Genomic DNA, 15,520 nt, shown 5'->3' with positions numbered 1-15,520 from the left:
TTTTAAAAAATAATATTAATAAAACAATATATATATAAAATTGTGTAATAATATTAAAAATAGATAAATAAAAATAAAATAAAATTATAGAAAAAAATGAATATTAAAAATATTTTGGTGTTTGTTGCTTTAAATTTTATTGTTAACATTTGTAATGGTGAATTTGAACCTTTATCACAACCATTAAAAGATGATCAAAGTAATTATTCATTTTCTAACTATTAAAATTTTGATGAATATAATATTAAGTTTACTTTTTTTATTATTATAGAACCTTTAACAACCGACATTTTAAATCTTTATGGTGTTGCACTTAATGATCCATGTTCATATGATGTTTTTTCATGTTACAATATTCCAAAGAATGACCAAGATCCAACTGCATATGTAGGACAAGTAGTAGGTGAAATTAATATTTCAAACCTTGGTAAGCAATATACAATTAGTGATTTATCACCATTTGCACTCAGCTTAGAGTATTTAAATATTATTGATGACCAAGTAACAGTTGGCGACAGTTTTTGGAATTCAATTGATCAATTTACCAAATTAAAAAAGATTAGAATCTCAAAACAATCATCTACAATTGGATCAACATCATTCCCACAACAATTAGAGGAAATGTAAGTAGTAGAAATGGAGAAATACTAAACATATTTGATTGGTACTAATAGTTTTATTATTATTTTAGTGTTATTGATAATTATGGTGGTCAAGTTTCAGATGTTTTCTTTAATTCAAACTTAAAGTCATTAGTAATTAATGGTGCTTTATCAGGTTTTTCCTACAATACTCAATTCCCATCAAATAGCAAATTACAAAATTTATATTTGGTTGTTACTTCAAGTTTCCCAAGTGGTTTTGATGGTTTAAAGGGTCTTAATACTTTAGGTTTAAAGATTGATAATCAAAAAAGTTTATCAGCATTCACAATTCCAAATGAATTTAATAAACTTTCAAATCTTGATTCTTTATCATTTTTATTCACCACTGATAATCCAGTTTATACTTTCCCATCAAGTGTTCAAAATATCCCATCAATGAAATCCCTCTTCATTTCTGGTAATGGTTTTGCAACTCCATCATCTGGTTTTAATTATGATTTCACTAAAAATCAAAATATTAGACTGTAAGTTAAATGCTGTGTTATTTTATATATTTTTTATATTAAATATTAATATTTTATTTTTAATTTAGTGATTTCAATGGTTTATCAAATTTACTTTCATGTTCACAAAAGCCATGCATTAAAGTAAATGCAAATTCAAAAATCGGTACTGTTGATTCCAGTTACTCATTTACTAATATTGATTTGACCAATTTCGTTACAATTCACATTACAGGAAATACTATTGAACAACCATTACCAGCAATTAGTTATGATAAAATTAGTTATGCAGCTTTTATTAATAGTGGTGTAAGTTTTTATAATTTTAGAAAAATATAAAGTATTAGTTATTAATAAATTTTTTTTTCCAATATAGTTTAATGGTGCTATTCCAGATGGTTATTGCTCAGTTAATTTTAGAAAATATAGATTATTTAATAATAAATTAACATCAGCTCCATCATGTTTATCATGTGCCATGTATAGTGATGAAGTTTCATCAGTTTTATTACCAAATGGTTTTTCAAAGCCATCATCCCCTTGTGGTATGTATTAAGTGTTTGGTTTTTTATTATATTTTATCTATAGGAGTATTAATTAGTTTTTTTTATTTATTTAGTAAATAAAAAAGAAGTTAAAGTTTCAACAAATGGAGCTCAAACATCAATTGAAGGTTTAGGTTTTGAAACCAATCTATCATCAACTAATGGAAAAATTGTTATTGCCCCTTCTTTATCAATTTCAAAGTTAAATTCTTTAATCACCGTTAATGCTTTCCCAGGTGAAGGTTCAAGCAATTTATTTAAATATAATTTAAATGGAGTTGAACTTGAATTAACAGTTTCATATGAACCACCAGTTATTAATGATCAAAAGGTTAATACCGATTCAATAACTCTTATGGTAAGATATTATTTAATTATAAAAATAATTTACATCATTCAATATTAATATATAAATTTTATTTAATTTTAGGGCACTGGTTTTTCAACTATCGGTAAAAATACAGCAGTTATTCACTATTTTGATAGAACAACTACCTTATATATTACTTCATCTGATAGTGTTACCTTAAATATACCCAGAGATACAATCGAGGAATTAATTTCTGAACAAGATGGCTATGAATTAAGTGTTGTAGTTACTGTTGCTGATCAAGTCTCATCTAATTACACCATTGGAAACCCAGATTTCCCATCAAGCTCGTCAATTTTATCCCCAATGTCAATTTTCAACATTATCCTCGTTTCTTTGTGTTTTGTTTTATATTTTTAAATTTTTATTCTAAAAAACAATAAAATTATGTATATATAAATAAAAATGCTTTTTTTTAAATTTTATTTAAGTTTTTTTATGTGATGATGGCCAAGTGGGCATAAGCATTGGGTCCCTTGGTTGTGGATTTTCGGTAAAGTAAGGATGATTTAGAGCATCTGATGCTGTAATTCTTGTTTCGGGATTTAATTCTAAAAGTTTAGATAAAAGGTCAAAAGCATTGTCGGTGATATGTGGGAATTTTAATTTTAAATTATTATATGGTTGTGGTACAAGATTAAGGTGTTTGGCATCTGGTAATTTTGAAAAGTTGGGCCAACTTTGTTCGGTTGGTGTACCCAAAAGTTTAAATATTTTATCTAATTGATCGATTTCGGATGAGCCTTGTATTAAAACCTCTTTTGAAATTATTTCGGCAAAAATGCAACCGACTGACCAAATATCAATTGCTGATGTATAAATCTTTGAACCTAAAAGTAATTCTGGAGCTCTATACCATAAAGTAACAACACCTTCTGATAGTGGCTTGATTGGACTACCATATTCTCTTGCTAAACCTAAATCTGCTATCTTTAAAATACCTTTGTTTGTATATAATAAATTTGCTGTCTTTAAATCTCTATGTATAACCCAGTTTTCATGCATATATGCTACACCTGATAAAAGCTGTTTAATTAATGTTTTAATTTCTGATGGTAAAAACGGCTTCTTAATAACTTCCATTAAACCTCTTAAATCGTGATCAATAAATTCCATTACCATAAATATACTATTAATATTTTTACCCAATACAATTTCTTTAATATTTACTATATTTTCATGCTGTAGCTCCATTAATACTTTAACTTCTCTTACGCTTGTAATTGGTAAGCCTTCTCTTTCTCTTTCCATTTTGATCTTTTTAAGTGCTACAATTTCATTGGTTTCTTTATCTTCCGCACAATACACAACACCAAATGCACCTTCGTTAATGGTATATAGTTTTTTATAACAATCTACGCTTCTACATGGTGAATAAGGATTATATAGGTTATTTATTTTAATTTTATTGATATTGTTAATATTGTTATTTATATCATTTGACATTTTAAAGAATTGTAAAAATTAAAAAAATAAAAAATGAAAAATGAAAATTTTTTTTTTTTTTTAATAAATTTTTTTTTATTTTTAAAATAATTCCAAAATTGGTTTTATTATAAATGAATGAATACAAATAATATTTATTGATTTTACATAAACATAAAAATAATAAATATTGTAATAAATAAATAAATATTTAATATTGGTAAATTGAATATAGATTGGGAAGAGTTACTACTGGTTTGTTCAACATTCTTTGTTTGGCTTGGTGGAGAGGTAACTGATGAGGTTGTGGATGATGAGGTTGGGGCAGTTGATCCACTAGTTGTAGTCAATACAGATGATGAAGTTGGGTTGGTTGGGGGTTTGGTAAAATATCTATATAGATATTGTTGGTCGCATAATGATGGTTGTAGATATGGTTTACAAACTGCTGGGGTTTTATCAAATACAATGGTTGGAGTGTCTACTTGTGGGGATGAATCTAGCTTTTCTAAAATTATATCACAGTTTAGTGGAACAGTATCTGAATAAGTATAAACTTTTTCTAATACTTTGGATGCAATAAATTGGTTTGTCATATTATTGATTAGTTCTAATAATTGTGTAACTTTAGATTGACCATCAGCACTGATGTTTTTTCCAGTTTGCCAATATGAAATTAATTCGTTTCTTAAAGCAAAAGTATCTAAGGAATTAATTTGACCTAAAATTGATCTAAATTGGTCTCTTGCATCGTCAAATAATGTATAGTTGTGGTCTGGTGTTAAAATAAATTCGAAACGTTTCATAAATGGATAGGATCTTTGTTGTCTTGGGAATTGTTGTTGAACCTGGAACCTGTAATCCATAACACAATTATATGGTTTATCATCTTCATTTTCTTCAGTAAAGCAGGAGCATCCATTATCTACAGAGGCAGTTACGGCATTGTGAACAATCCAGAAGAAAGCGGCCAATGAATTCTTATCTGATGCCTTAATAGTTGAAATTTTAGCATGTGCATCACCAGCAATACCACCTAATAGCAAATGTTCAATTGGGTAATAACGCATGGCTTCATTATCAATAGAGTCAGGGGCAAAACGATCATTTACCAAGATACGACTGATAAAATCTAAAATAATAAAAATTTATTAAAATAATAAAATGTTAATATAAAAATTAGATTGCTGCAATCTATTATATAATACTTACGTTCTTTACATATTGGACATGGGTGAGATCCTTTTGTAAAGTAAACAACAAAGTTTTTTGCTATTTCAAATAATTTGTCGTTGATATCTACTGAACATTCATTATCGGCAATTCTTTGTGCTAAAGTATGGAATATGTACCAAAGTGCACGGCCCATATAAGTTGGAAAACCAATTCTCATCTGTTGCTCTTTTGTATAATGGAAACCGGTGTATTTATCTAAGAATGGAATATATAAACCAGCATCCAAATCTAATCTTCTATTTGCATTTTCACGTTGTTTGTAAATACTTGTCATATATGGGCCAATCATATGCCAGATCTTTTGTTTGAGTGGTTCGTTGTCAAAGTTTTCACGAAGATCGTGAGAAACAATATCATAGTCTACAAGTTTGCTACCATTAAAGCCACAGGTAAAGGCATCGGTAACCATTGGTAAATAATCACTTTCCCACATTTCACTATTCTTTGCAAACGAAGTTGGTTGTTCTACATTATCAGCATACCATTTTCTTAATTGCACGAGCTTATCTTCACAACTTGAATCGAATTGAAGGGCAATATAAAGATCTAGATAACTGATTGCGGTATTTCTATAGTCACTCCATACATATGGTCTACCACCTGCAACTTTACTCTCTTCACACCATTGTTCATTCTCTAACGAATATCTATATGCATTTGCTGTTAAAAAGAAAAAAGATGCTCTTTGAATTTCGAATTTTTTATCATAGGTTTTATCTGTATGAAATGAGTTAACAATATTTATTATTAATAAAATTATTAAAAAATAACAATAATATTTAACCATTTTATTATTAAACAAATAAGTTAATAAATAAACTATTTAATTTTATTTAAAACAAATAAAAAAATTTAAAAAAAAAAAAATTTTATTTATTTAAATATAAAACCACGTTAAAAAAAAGTAATATAAAATAAAATTATTATTAAAAAAATAAAAATGTACAGATAAGTAATCTGATATAATTTTATAATAATTATGAACTGGTGAATTAATGTTAAATTCTGATTTAAGAAATAATAACTCTTTAAAAAAAAAAAATAAATTAAAAAATTATATATAAGTATATTGTACTACTTTAAAAAAAAAATAATTAAAAAAGGATTTTAAATATGGGGATTTATATATCACACTAACTATTAAAATTAACACACACACATAAATAGGGTGATCTAATATGTAGTGTGTATGTCAGTTAATGAATTTTTGTTATTTTTTTATCAAGATAATAATTTTATACAAAAAAAAAAATGGGTTAAAAAAAATTGATCTTTATTAACAATAATCTTATTAAAATAAATTAATTAACATAATTGTTTAAAAAAAATAATCTTAATTAAATAAATAATCAATTTTTCAATTTTCTCTGATTAAAATTCTTATTTTAATATTATTTTATTTTAAAAAAAAATTCATTTAAAAGGAATAGGTAGATTTAAAGGTAAGTGGAATATATAACATATATTATTGGCGATACCAACAAAATATCCCTATTAGATACAGGAATGACTCACAAATAAAAACCCAAAACTAAAGTAAAATTGGAAATTGGTATCGATACCTAGTATTAATAAACTCCATCTTGAATTCTATTTAAATATAAAAGCTTTATAAATAAACTTTTTTATTTTATTTTTTTCTAAAAATACATTTATAGTTTTTTTTTATTTAAATTTACAAAATTTTATTATATTGTTTATTTTATTATTACTATTAATTGTTTCTTTTTTTTTTTTTTTAGTTATTTATTATTACCTTCTAAAATTTATTATTAGTTTGTTATGTGGATTTTCTTTTTATTATTATTTTTTTATTTATTTGTGTTTTATTAATTATATTTTTTAATGCGCGAAATTGTGGAATAAATCATTTAAAATTACTGTTTTAGTATTAAGTGCAACAATAATGTTCTTTTTGAATTCTTCGGCAGCTTCTTCATCAGTTAATTGTGGTGCTAATGCTTTTCTAAGGTAGTCGATATCATCAGCGCATTGAAGTTCTGGAATACCTGTGCTTAACATCAATTGGAATAAGTTTAAAAACAAATCTGAATTTTTTCTAAGGATGTTGTAGGCTAAACAACAGGTGGTAACAAAACGTTTGAAATTTTCACTATCTTTTCCTCCTACAATTGCCATATATTGTGGTGTAAAAATAAATGGTGCTCTTTCTCTCTTAAAGCCATACTTCTTTTTATAATTTCCAAGGAAATGGCCAAAATCAATATCTATAAAAAAAAAATGAAAAAAATTAATATTAAATTAAAATAACTAACTAGAGTAAGTAAATTTAAAACTTACGGAATAAATGTCCAAATTTGGTTATCATAATATTATCAGCATGTCTATCACCAATACCCAAAACATATGTGGCTACAACATATCCAGCACAAGATAATATAAAAGTTTCAACGGCTTTATTATATTCGGCTTCGGTTGGATTGCATTCTTTTAACCAATTGGCCAAAGTTTTCTCCTCTAAAATAGCACCAGTACCACCAGCATCTTTATTAATATTTGCAATGGTATTTGAATTCAATACTACTTCTAACATACCGATACCATCACCTGTTGCAATACATTTATATGGTTGTAATCTTAAATCCATGCCATTATTCTTCCAGAATCTATCCATAATTCTTAAAACCTGTAATGTTAAAATATCTTGACGAAGATCATCACCAACTTTAAAGATAATAGTGAGTGGTTTAGCATGTGGTTCTACATTTTCAAATACTAACCAGAGTGGTAATTTTTTACTGTCCATATATCTGCATTTATCGACTATTAAACCCTTGGCTTCCCAACGTGGATCTAAAGGTAATTGGAAGGTCTCTGGGAATTTAATTTTAGAAAGGCCTTCTTGGAGTACTTTTTTACGCTCTGATGCACCATGAGTATTCTTTACTGCCATTGCAACGCCATAAAGTGATTTTAGTACCTGGTTTTGTTTGATGAGATCTTGACGATGTGAACCACAGCTTCTTAAATAACCTTCTAATAAAAGACCATAACGTTCTTCAATTTCTGGGGTGTGCATTTCTGATTTTAAGAACCAAAAGAAGAAATGACCAATTCTACTACGATTAGCCAATGCTCTTTGAATGAGAATATGTGTTAAATCACTATTGTGGTATGGTTCATATTTGAGAACTTGAGTTAATTGTAAAAGGAAATCTGAAAATTCTGCATCTGAAAAACTATTGATTACCTTGATTGCGAAATTTCTAACATGTTCATCTGCAAATTTAGCATCTAATAATTCTAAAGCTTGGACTGGTTTTAAAAGTGCCCAATCATTCATTTGACGATAAGCTTCAGAGACTTGTTCTGGATCAGTCCAACAAACTGATAATAAGAATTTAGCCAAAGCCTTTGGTTTGCTCTTATAATTATGTTTATAGTTGTAAATAAGCTTCTGTTCTTCTGGAGAGAATTGGGCCAATGGGTCAGATTCCATAAGTGATCTTAATTTTCTTGCTTCTTCTGGGTCTAGTTTTTTTGTGGCAGTTTGAGGGGAAGTTGGTGGTGAGTTTAATAGCTCGTTACTACTATTACTTGTACTAGGAGTGGGTGGTACATATACAATTGGTCTAATGAAACTTTCAAATTCTACTAACAATATAACTGGAGCTTTTGCACTTTGATTATCGACACAAGTACCAATTGGGTTTGCTCTACGACCATCTTCCCATAGTCTAAAAGCAGCTGGTCCCATACGAAGAATACCTTTATGATTCATTAATAAACAATTACTCCAACCAATTGGTATTGATTTACTGACAACATCTTCCATTTGAGATTCTGTTGCTTCTGAAACTGATGTAACATATAGTGTGAAACTAGCACGTGCAGATCTTGGTAATACACGAATTGGAATAGTAAAGGCAATACCTTTTTCCCAATTTGGAAAATCAATAACTTCGAAAATGTTAATTGGTGTGATTGGTGTATAAACTGGATTTGTTAAAAGTTGACCACCATAATAAAGCTCTGCCATAACGAAGCAATATGGTTGTTTATCAACAAATTTACTTTTAGCATCTTCATTATTATTGAAATTTAAATTTCTAATACCTGCAATATTAACTCTGAATAATCTCTTTACAATGTTGATTGGTAATTTTGATGAGTTGTTATTTGATCCACCGACTATATTATTTGTTGTACCAGCAACACCAGCAGCAGAACCTAAAAGTTCATTATTGCTACTATTATTATTACTGCCACCACTGTTTGTTGATAATTGTTCGCCTAAACCGCTACCTCCTCCACTGCTATCGAAGCTACCTCTTGATTGGAATATTTGTTGTTGGGAATGTTGCTGATTTTGGTTTTGCTTAACATCATCATAACTATTATTACTAAGTGATTCTAATTCTTCATCATCATAATCATCAAAATCTGAAGTTTCTAAAATCTTGTCGATGAATGATACTTTTTCTTCTACTTGGTTTAATTTTAAAATGCTATTGTTGGTTAATGATAATTCTATGAGTTGATTTTTGCTTACACATTGTCTAATGTAATCATAATCAATTAAAGCAAAGTCACCATTGGCACCGGTTGGATAGAATCTTTGACGACTTGTTAAATTACCCAACTCGGCATGGCAGAGTATATACTCACGGAAACCTGTAACCTTTAATACAAAATCATCGGCAGTTTTATCTTTTGTATGATTACGGTCAATCATTGCAAACTTTTTAAAGATTTGATTTTTAACTTCTTTTACTGATTCATTTGGATCACAGTCAACACGTTTAATGATTTTACCATCACCTGGTAATAATACCATAATAGTAATTTTGTTTGGGATAATTAATGGAAGTGGTTCGGATGATACATAAATCATTTGTGATAAATCGTTACGGGTGATAGTGAAATTGGCTAATCTAAAATGAGCAAAATCTCTTCTAAAACTAACAACCTCTTGACCTTGATCTAAAACTCTTGTGAATGAGGTACCAATTAATTCGAAAATTTCCAACTCTGCTTGAATATGACCTTTAACATCGATAACCTCATTATTATCAATCATTAATGTTGATGAGGAATTTGATTTATTTAATTTACTTAATGATTCTGGTGGAACATTTGTAATTAATGAACCAAGACTTGTATTTGAAGTTGATGGTGAAGGAGTTGGTGATGGAATGGCAGTAGATGAAGGTGAGGATCCCTTAATAACCAAATGAAGTTTAGGGAATAATCTAGAGATATTACAAGCTTGCATTAACATTTGTCTTCTTAATGGCAATGTTTCATTATTTATTGTGGAGTTAACTGAAAGAACTTTCAATTCGTATTGATCTGGATTTATTGGTATATTAAGTGGTGGTTGTTGGAAATCTGTAGTATTTAAAAGATCCTCTAAAAATTTGCTCTTTATTTCTTGAGGTGTTTTATCGATTATAAACTTTTGAATTACTCTTTTACCTGGTAAACCATCAAATACAACTTTAATATGATCCTCTTTAGTTGATGGGGCCATAGTTTGTCTCCAAATATTTTCTTTCTTTGCACTGTGCTCTGAAGTAGATTTCTTTACTACCAATGGCTTATTACTATTAATTGATGGTAATGTTCCAAAACTAGCTGGTGCTTGACTACTTATAGATGCTCTTAAACTATTTGGGCTTCCTGTCAATGATCTTGGTGATGAAAGTGAATCTGATTCGTCAATGATAGTTTTCTTACTAATATTTAGCATTGAATATTGTTTGGATTTTACACGCTCGCCTGCTGTCAAACCTGTATTGGTTGATATAATATATTGTGTTGGAGAACGACCTAATAGCGGTGAATTTCTATTACTCATTAAAATAGGTGTTGTTGTAACTGGTGTATTCGATGATGATGACGATGATGATGATTGTGATTGTGATGGTGATGATGATTCATGGTGATTTATAATACTACTACAACTATTCGAATGACTAATATGTGCTGGGTGACCATTTATATAGTTAATTTGACTATTATTACTATTACTACTGCTGGTTATTAAATTAATTGAATTGGTATTTACTTGTTGTGATTGACTGTTTGAACTATTATTACTTATATTACTTGTACCATTATTTGTATTATTAGTATTTGTATTATTAGTATTTGTATTATTATTATTTAAATTTCTTGGTGTAGTTTGATTTGGTGTTGTCGATGATGATGTCGATGGTGTACTTGATGATTGCGATATTGGTAATGGGAAAATTGGAGCTATATTATTTGCTGAGCTTGTAGTATTTGTTGTTGATGATGATGTAGATTTCCCAATGGTAGCTGGCGATGAGGTTGTCGAGGTTGTTGGCTTTTTTGAAGATGGTGGTGTTTGTGAAATTTTTGGTACACTTGTTGGTGCCATTGGTAAGTTGAATAAAAGATCTTGTAGCACACTATTATTATTATTAGAATTATTTGAGCTAATATTTAAACATGAACCACTAATTTTTGGTGTTGGTGGTTTTTGACCTGAAACTGAAATAGTTGGAGTTGAATTTGTAGATGGGTTTGATGAATTTAATTTATTTGTATTATGTAACTGATCATCTGAAGATAAAGGTGGAGAGGAAGAAGCCGATATTGATATTGATGAAGGCATTTGAGTTTGCATTATAATTGGTTTACTACCTGTACTTCCACTTCGAACCCTATTGTTTGTTGATAATAAAGGTGTATTTATTGAATTATCTAAAATTTGAAATGCAGAACTTAATTGTTTTGTATTTGAACCATTTGGAAGAGAGTTCTTTTCTTTCTCTAATGTTGATGGAGCTATATTATTATGAATTGAATGAATATTAGAAAGAGGTTTATTATTAAATGTTTTCACTAAATCTGTAACTTTGAGTTTATTTGGAAAATTAATATTTGTATTATTTATATTATCTAAATTATTATTGTTATTATTGTTATATTTATAATGATAAGGTATGACATTACTATTATTACTTCCAGTACTATTCTTCCTTGGACTTATAAGTGTAGATCCTACATCCTCACTATTTACACTACTGCTGAGGCTATTAAATATTTGTAAATTCTTTTTAAAACTACCACTACTATTTGTACTTCCTGTACTTCCTGTACTTGATTTTCTGTTTTGTTGTTCTTCGCTTGATAATGATAATGGTGATATTAAATTACCAACATCTTGTTGTTGTTGAACACTCATTTTTTAAATGCTCCTATTTTATTACTATTTTAATATTTATTACTATTTTAAAACTATTACTGTTTCTATTGCTGTTACTGTTTATTATTTATGTACAAAAAAAAAAAAAAACCCTATATTAAAAATTCATAACTTGTTTTTTTTCTATTATTTTTTTCCTAAATCTATTAATATTTCAATAAAATAATATTAGTATAAGATTTAAATATATTTAAAAAAAATTGTCTAGAAAAAAAAAAAATCTTCTTAAATTTACTAAAAACAACAATTTAAAAGAAAAAAGTTTTATAAATTTTGATTATATTATTTTTAATATGTGTGATATAATTAAAAATAAAGAATAAATTAAAATATAATAATTTTATAAAAAAAAAAAAAAAAAAAATGTAATAAATAAAAAAAAAAAAAGAAAAACGTACAAATGAGAAAACCAACAATTTAAATTACTTTACTATTGTTATTTTTTATTATTATTACTATTATTACTATTATTATTATTACTATTATACAATTTTTTTTAAAATAAATAAATAAATAAATAAATAAATTAAATAAATAAATAAATTTAATAAATCAAATTTAATAAATTAAAAATATAAAATTTTAAAGGGTCAATATAAAATATAAAATAATTATAAATTATATAATATAAATAAATAAAATTATATATATACAAGAAAAACAAAGTTAAATAAATGATAATGATAAAAAATAAATACAACAATATGATATAAAATATTATATGTGTTATTATAATATTATTAAAAAAAAAAAAAAAAAATTTTAATTTTTATTGAGAAAAGTGTTATTTAAGTGAGTGAGTGGTGGTAATTATACCTTATGCATTGTATTATTTTTAGTGTGCTTGGGTGTGGGGGTGTGATATAAATATAAAAAAATTAACTTAATTTTTTTTTTTGTACAATTGATTTTAATGTGTGGGAGTGGTTTTTTTTTTCAAACAAACTTGCTGTTTAAATGATTAAAGTTTTATTGAAAAAAAAAAAATTAAAATAAAAATATTTTGTTATGTTTTTTATATTTATTTATTGACGAAATCTCGATATAATATTATAATTTACACACATACAAACATCATCACCATCACAATTGTGATTTTTTTTTTTTATTTTTATTTTTGTTTGGTTATTGTTCTTTGTTCGTTGGGGAAATGATTATTTAGTTAAGTGATTGTCACACAAACACACATAAAACAATACAAATATTCAAACACTTTTTTTATAAATTTAGTTTTATGGTTGCAAATGATATTTTTTATGTGATAAAAATAATTGAATTTTTTCTTTTTTTTCTTTTTTTTTTTACCTTTTGTATTATAAAAAAACTAATTTTTTCCTATAAAAACCTTTAAATTTAGTTCTACTTCTATTACAACTGTTGATATTCACTTCTCCAATCCTATAAAACAAAATATAAAAATAAACAAAAAAAAATAAAAAATAAAAATAAATTAACTATTTTATAATAAAAAATAATAAATATACAACAAGAATTGTAGGATGTTGATTTTGTTGCTTATTATATATTATTATTTATTATTTTATTTATAGTTATAAAAAAAAAAAATTATAATTTTTTTTAAAAATATTTTTAAAAAAAAAAAAAAAAAAAAAAAAAAAAATCTTTTTTTTTTTATTAATTTTTTTTTTAAATTTTTCTTTCAAAGTCTTGACCCAACACAAAAAAAAATAAAACTGGTTCTTGAATGCATAAGTTTAATAAATATAATTATATATAAATATTTATATTATATAAATTCAAATAAAAATATTAATAATTAAGTCACCACTAACCCACTTTTTTATTTATTTTATTTTGTTTTATTTATTTTATTTTATTTTTTTGGTATAATTTTTTTTTTTTTTTTTTTTTGGTATAATATTTTAATTTTTGATATGATCAATCCAATTCACCACATTTACAAATCATTACACAATAAACACTATTAAGGACCTTTACTTAGTTTATCTATTATTGATTAAATTTAATTTATAAACATAAATAAAAATAAAGAAGTCACTAAAAAAGATATTTTGATAAGTTATTTTTAATTTTTTTATTTTATTTTTTATTTTTTATTTTTTATTTTTTTAATTATTTAATAATATAATTTAATATAATATTAAAATAAAAAATTAAATGAGAGGGTTTATATTTGTGCAATTATGTATGAATAAGGTTTGATTTGATTGATATTATGTATGAATTTGGAATTTTTTTTTTTTTGATATGTTATTTAAATTTATTGATGGTCATAAAACTTTGTAAACTTTTTCTCATAAATCTTTCTAATAAAATTGTAAAGTCCTTCATCACAAATGAGCAAATTACAACAGAAAAGAACTCTCCAACACGACGAAGACGATTTGATAAATTACTGTGTCCTAAACTTTCACAACAATTCATCCAACTTTCTAAAAATTGACTTTCTTCAAAAACTGAATTTAATAAACCTATATAATCTTGACCTTCTCTGTATTATTATGATTTTAATGTAAATAAATAAAATTAGTTTTTTTTTTTCTTTTTTTTTATTATTTTTATGGATATACAAACAATTTTGAAGAGGGAGCTAATCTAACAGCTCCTTTAGCTAATGAGTTACCAAACTTTTTCATTTTATTTGCCCAACCTTTTTCATTTACTTTTTCAATTTTAATTTCTGGAATAAAAGAGAGATGGAAATGAAGACCATTTTGAATGACATCTAATTGAGTGCAAAATGAGTCAGTTTCTTTTGAAACAGCTTCAATACTGTTTTTATCGAATGGTAAAGGTGAGTTATCGGCATGTAGTTTCTTTAAATTTTGAAGACAATCTAATAAAACTTCTAAACTTTTGATTTTGGTTTCGACAGCTGTAAATTTACAACCGGTTTGCTGCCAAATTGACTTTGGAATATAAAGACGTGGAGTTAAATATGCTCCACTCTTGATGGTCTTTGAGAGTACTCTCATTAACCAAAATGGTTTGTATGATGGGAATGCTGGTATTGGGTCTAAAAATCCAGATGATTGGGTTGGTATCTCCTCTACAAATGCAAAATTTTCTTTTAATGGTGCATTACCATTTTGCTGTTGCATTAAAGTTTCCAACATCTCTGCTCTATCTAAATATTGCTTTGCCTAAATAAAATAAAATACTATTGATTAGTAATCTTGTGATGTATTGAATAGCTATATTTTTCAAAGGTTTAAGTTGTAGTATGTACTTTTTCCATCATTGTTCTATAGTGCTCATCATTCAATGTTGATAGATCTTCTGATGAGTTTAATAAATTTGAGGCCTCTTTATAATTATGAATTGCTACAGCATAGTCACCTCTATTATCAGCATTTACACCAATTCTTGCCAATGCTAAAGCTTGTCTAACTGAATTTAATACTGTCGGTGTACCCTCTCCGCTATTTTGTGGGTTACCATTTTGTTGACCTTGTTGCTGTTGTTGTTGTTGTGGTGGTGATGATGATATTTGTTGGGTTTGTTGTGGTGGGGCTTGTAATTGTTTTTCTGTTTGTAGATTATTTAATACCTGGGTTGTTGGGTTACTGCTTGTTGTACTCATTTTTAATAAAATTTATTCGCTATATTTTATATTGACTCTGTATATTGTTGATCTGTTTTGTTTCTTTTATTTG

At 26.4% G+C, this 15,520-nt stretch overlaps 5 protein-coding genes across 5 annotated transcripts; 1 reads left to right on the top strand and 4 right to left on the bottom strand.

The window, feature by feature from the left end:
* Nucleotides 1-96: 96 nt before the first annotated feature.
* Nucleotides 97-2,383, top strand: DICPUDRAFT_74329 (uncharacterized protein; the record flags this gene model as incomplete). Its single annotated transcript, XM_003283306.1, has 7 exons — nucleotides 97-199; nucleotides 272-623; nucleotides 692-1,129; nucleotides 1,198-1,417; nucleotides 1,485-1,653; nucleotides 1,728-2,011; nucleotides 2,084-2,383. 7 exons carry the CDS (start codon nucleotides 97-99, stop codon nucleotides 2,381-2,383), a joined length of 1,866 nt encoding a protein of 621 aa, XP_003283354.1.
* Nucleotides 2,384-2,449: 66 nt separating this feature from the next.
* DICPUDRAFT_74328 (uncharacterized protein) lies at nucleotides 2,450-3,469 on the bottom strand (the record flags this gene model as incomplete). The annotated part of the gene is made up of 1 exon (XM_003283272.1): nucleotides 2,450-3,469. One exon carries the CDS (start codon nucleotides 3,467-3,469, stop codon nucleotides 2,450-2,452), a length of 1,020 nt encoding a protein of 339 aa, XP_003283320.1.
* Nucleotides 3,470-3,612: 143 nt separating this feature from the next.
* Nucleotides 3,613-5,471, bottom strand: DICPUDRAFT_74327 (uncharacterized protein; the record flags this gene model as incomplete). Its single annotated transcript, XM_003283271.1, has 2 exons — nucleotides 3,613-4,580; nucleotides 4,661-5,471. The coding sequence occupies 2 exons, from the start codon at nucleotides 5,469-5,471 to the stop codon at nucleotides 3,613-3,615; spliced, it is 1,779 nt and encodes a 592-aa protein (XP_003283319.1).
* A 953-nt stretch (nucleotides 5,472-6,424) lies between these two features.
* Nucleotides 6,425-11,861, bottom strand: DICPUDRAFT_52203 (uncharacterized protein; the record flags this gene model as incomplete). The annotated part of the gene is made up of 3 exons (XM_003283270.1): nucleotides 6,425-6,912; nucleotides 6,986-11,575; nucleotides 11,648-11,861. 3 exons carry the CDS (start codon nucleotides 11,859-11,861, stop codon nucleotides 6,527-6,529), a joined length of 5,190 nt encoding a protein of 1,729 aa, XP_003283318.1. The 3' UTR covers nucleotides 6,425-6,526.
* A 2,253-nt stretch (nucleotides 11,862-14,114) lies between these two features.
* On the bottom strand, nucleotides 14,115-15,447 carry DICPUDRAFT_85811 (uncharacterized protein; the record flags this gene model as incomplete). Its single annotated transcript, XM_003283269.1, has 4 exons — nucleotides 14,115-14,355; nucleotides 14,439-15,007; nucleotides 15,094-15,281; nucleotides 15,444-15,447. 4 exons carry the CDS (start codon nucleotides 15,445-15,447, stop codon nucleotides 14,115-14,117), a joined length of 1,002 nt encoding a protein of 333 aa, XP_003283317.1.
* Nucleotides 15,448-15,520: the final 73 nt, after the last annotated feature.

Source organism: Dictyostelium purpureum (genome assembly GCF_000190715.1).
Source record: "Dictyostelium purpureum unplaced genomic scaffold DICPUscaffold_6, whole genome shotgun sequence".
NCBI lineage: Eukaryota > Evosea > Eumycetozoa > Dictyosteliales > Dictyosteliaceae > Dictyostelium > Dictyostelium purpureum.
This window is presented reverse-complemented; position numbering and strand designations above follow the sequence as displayed.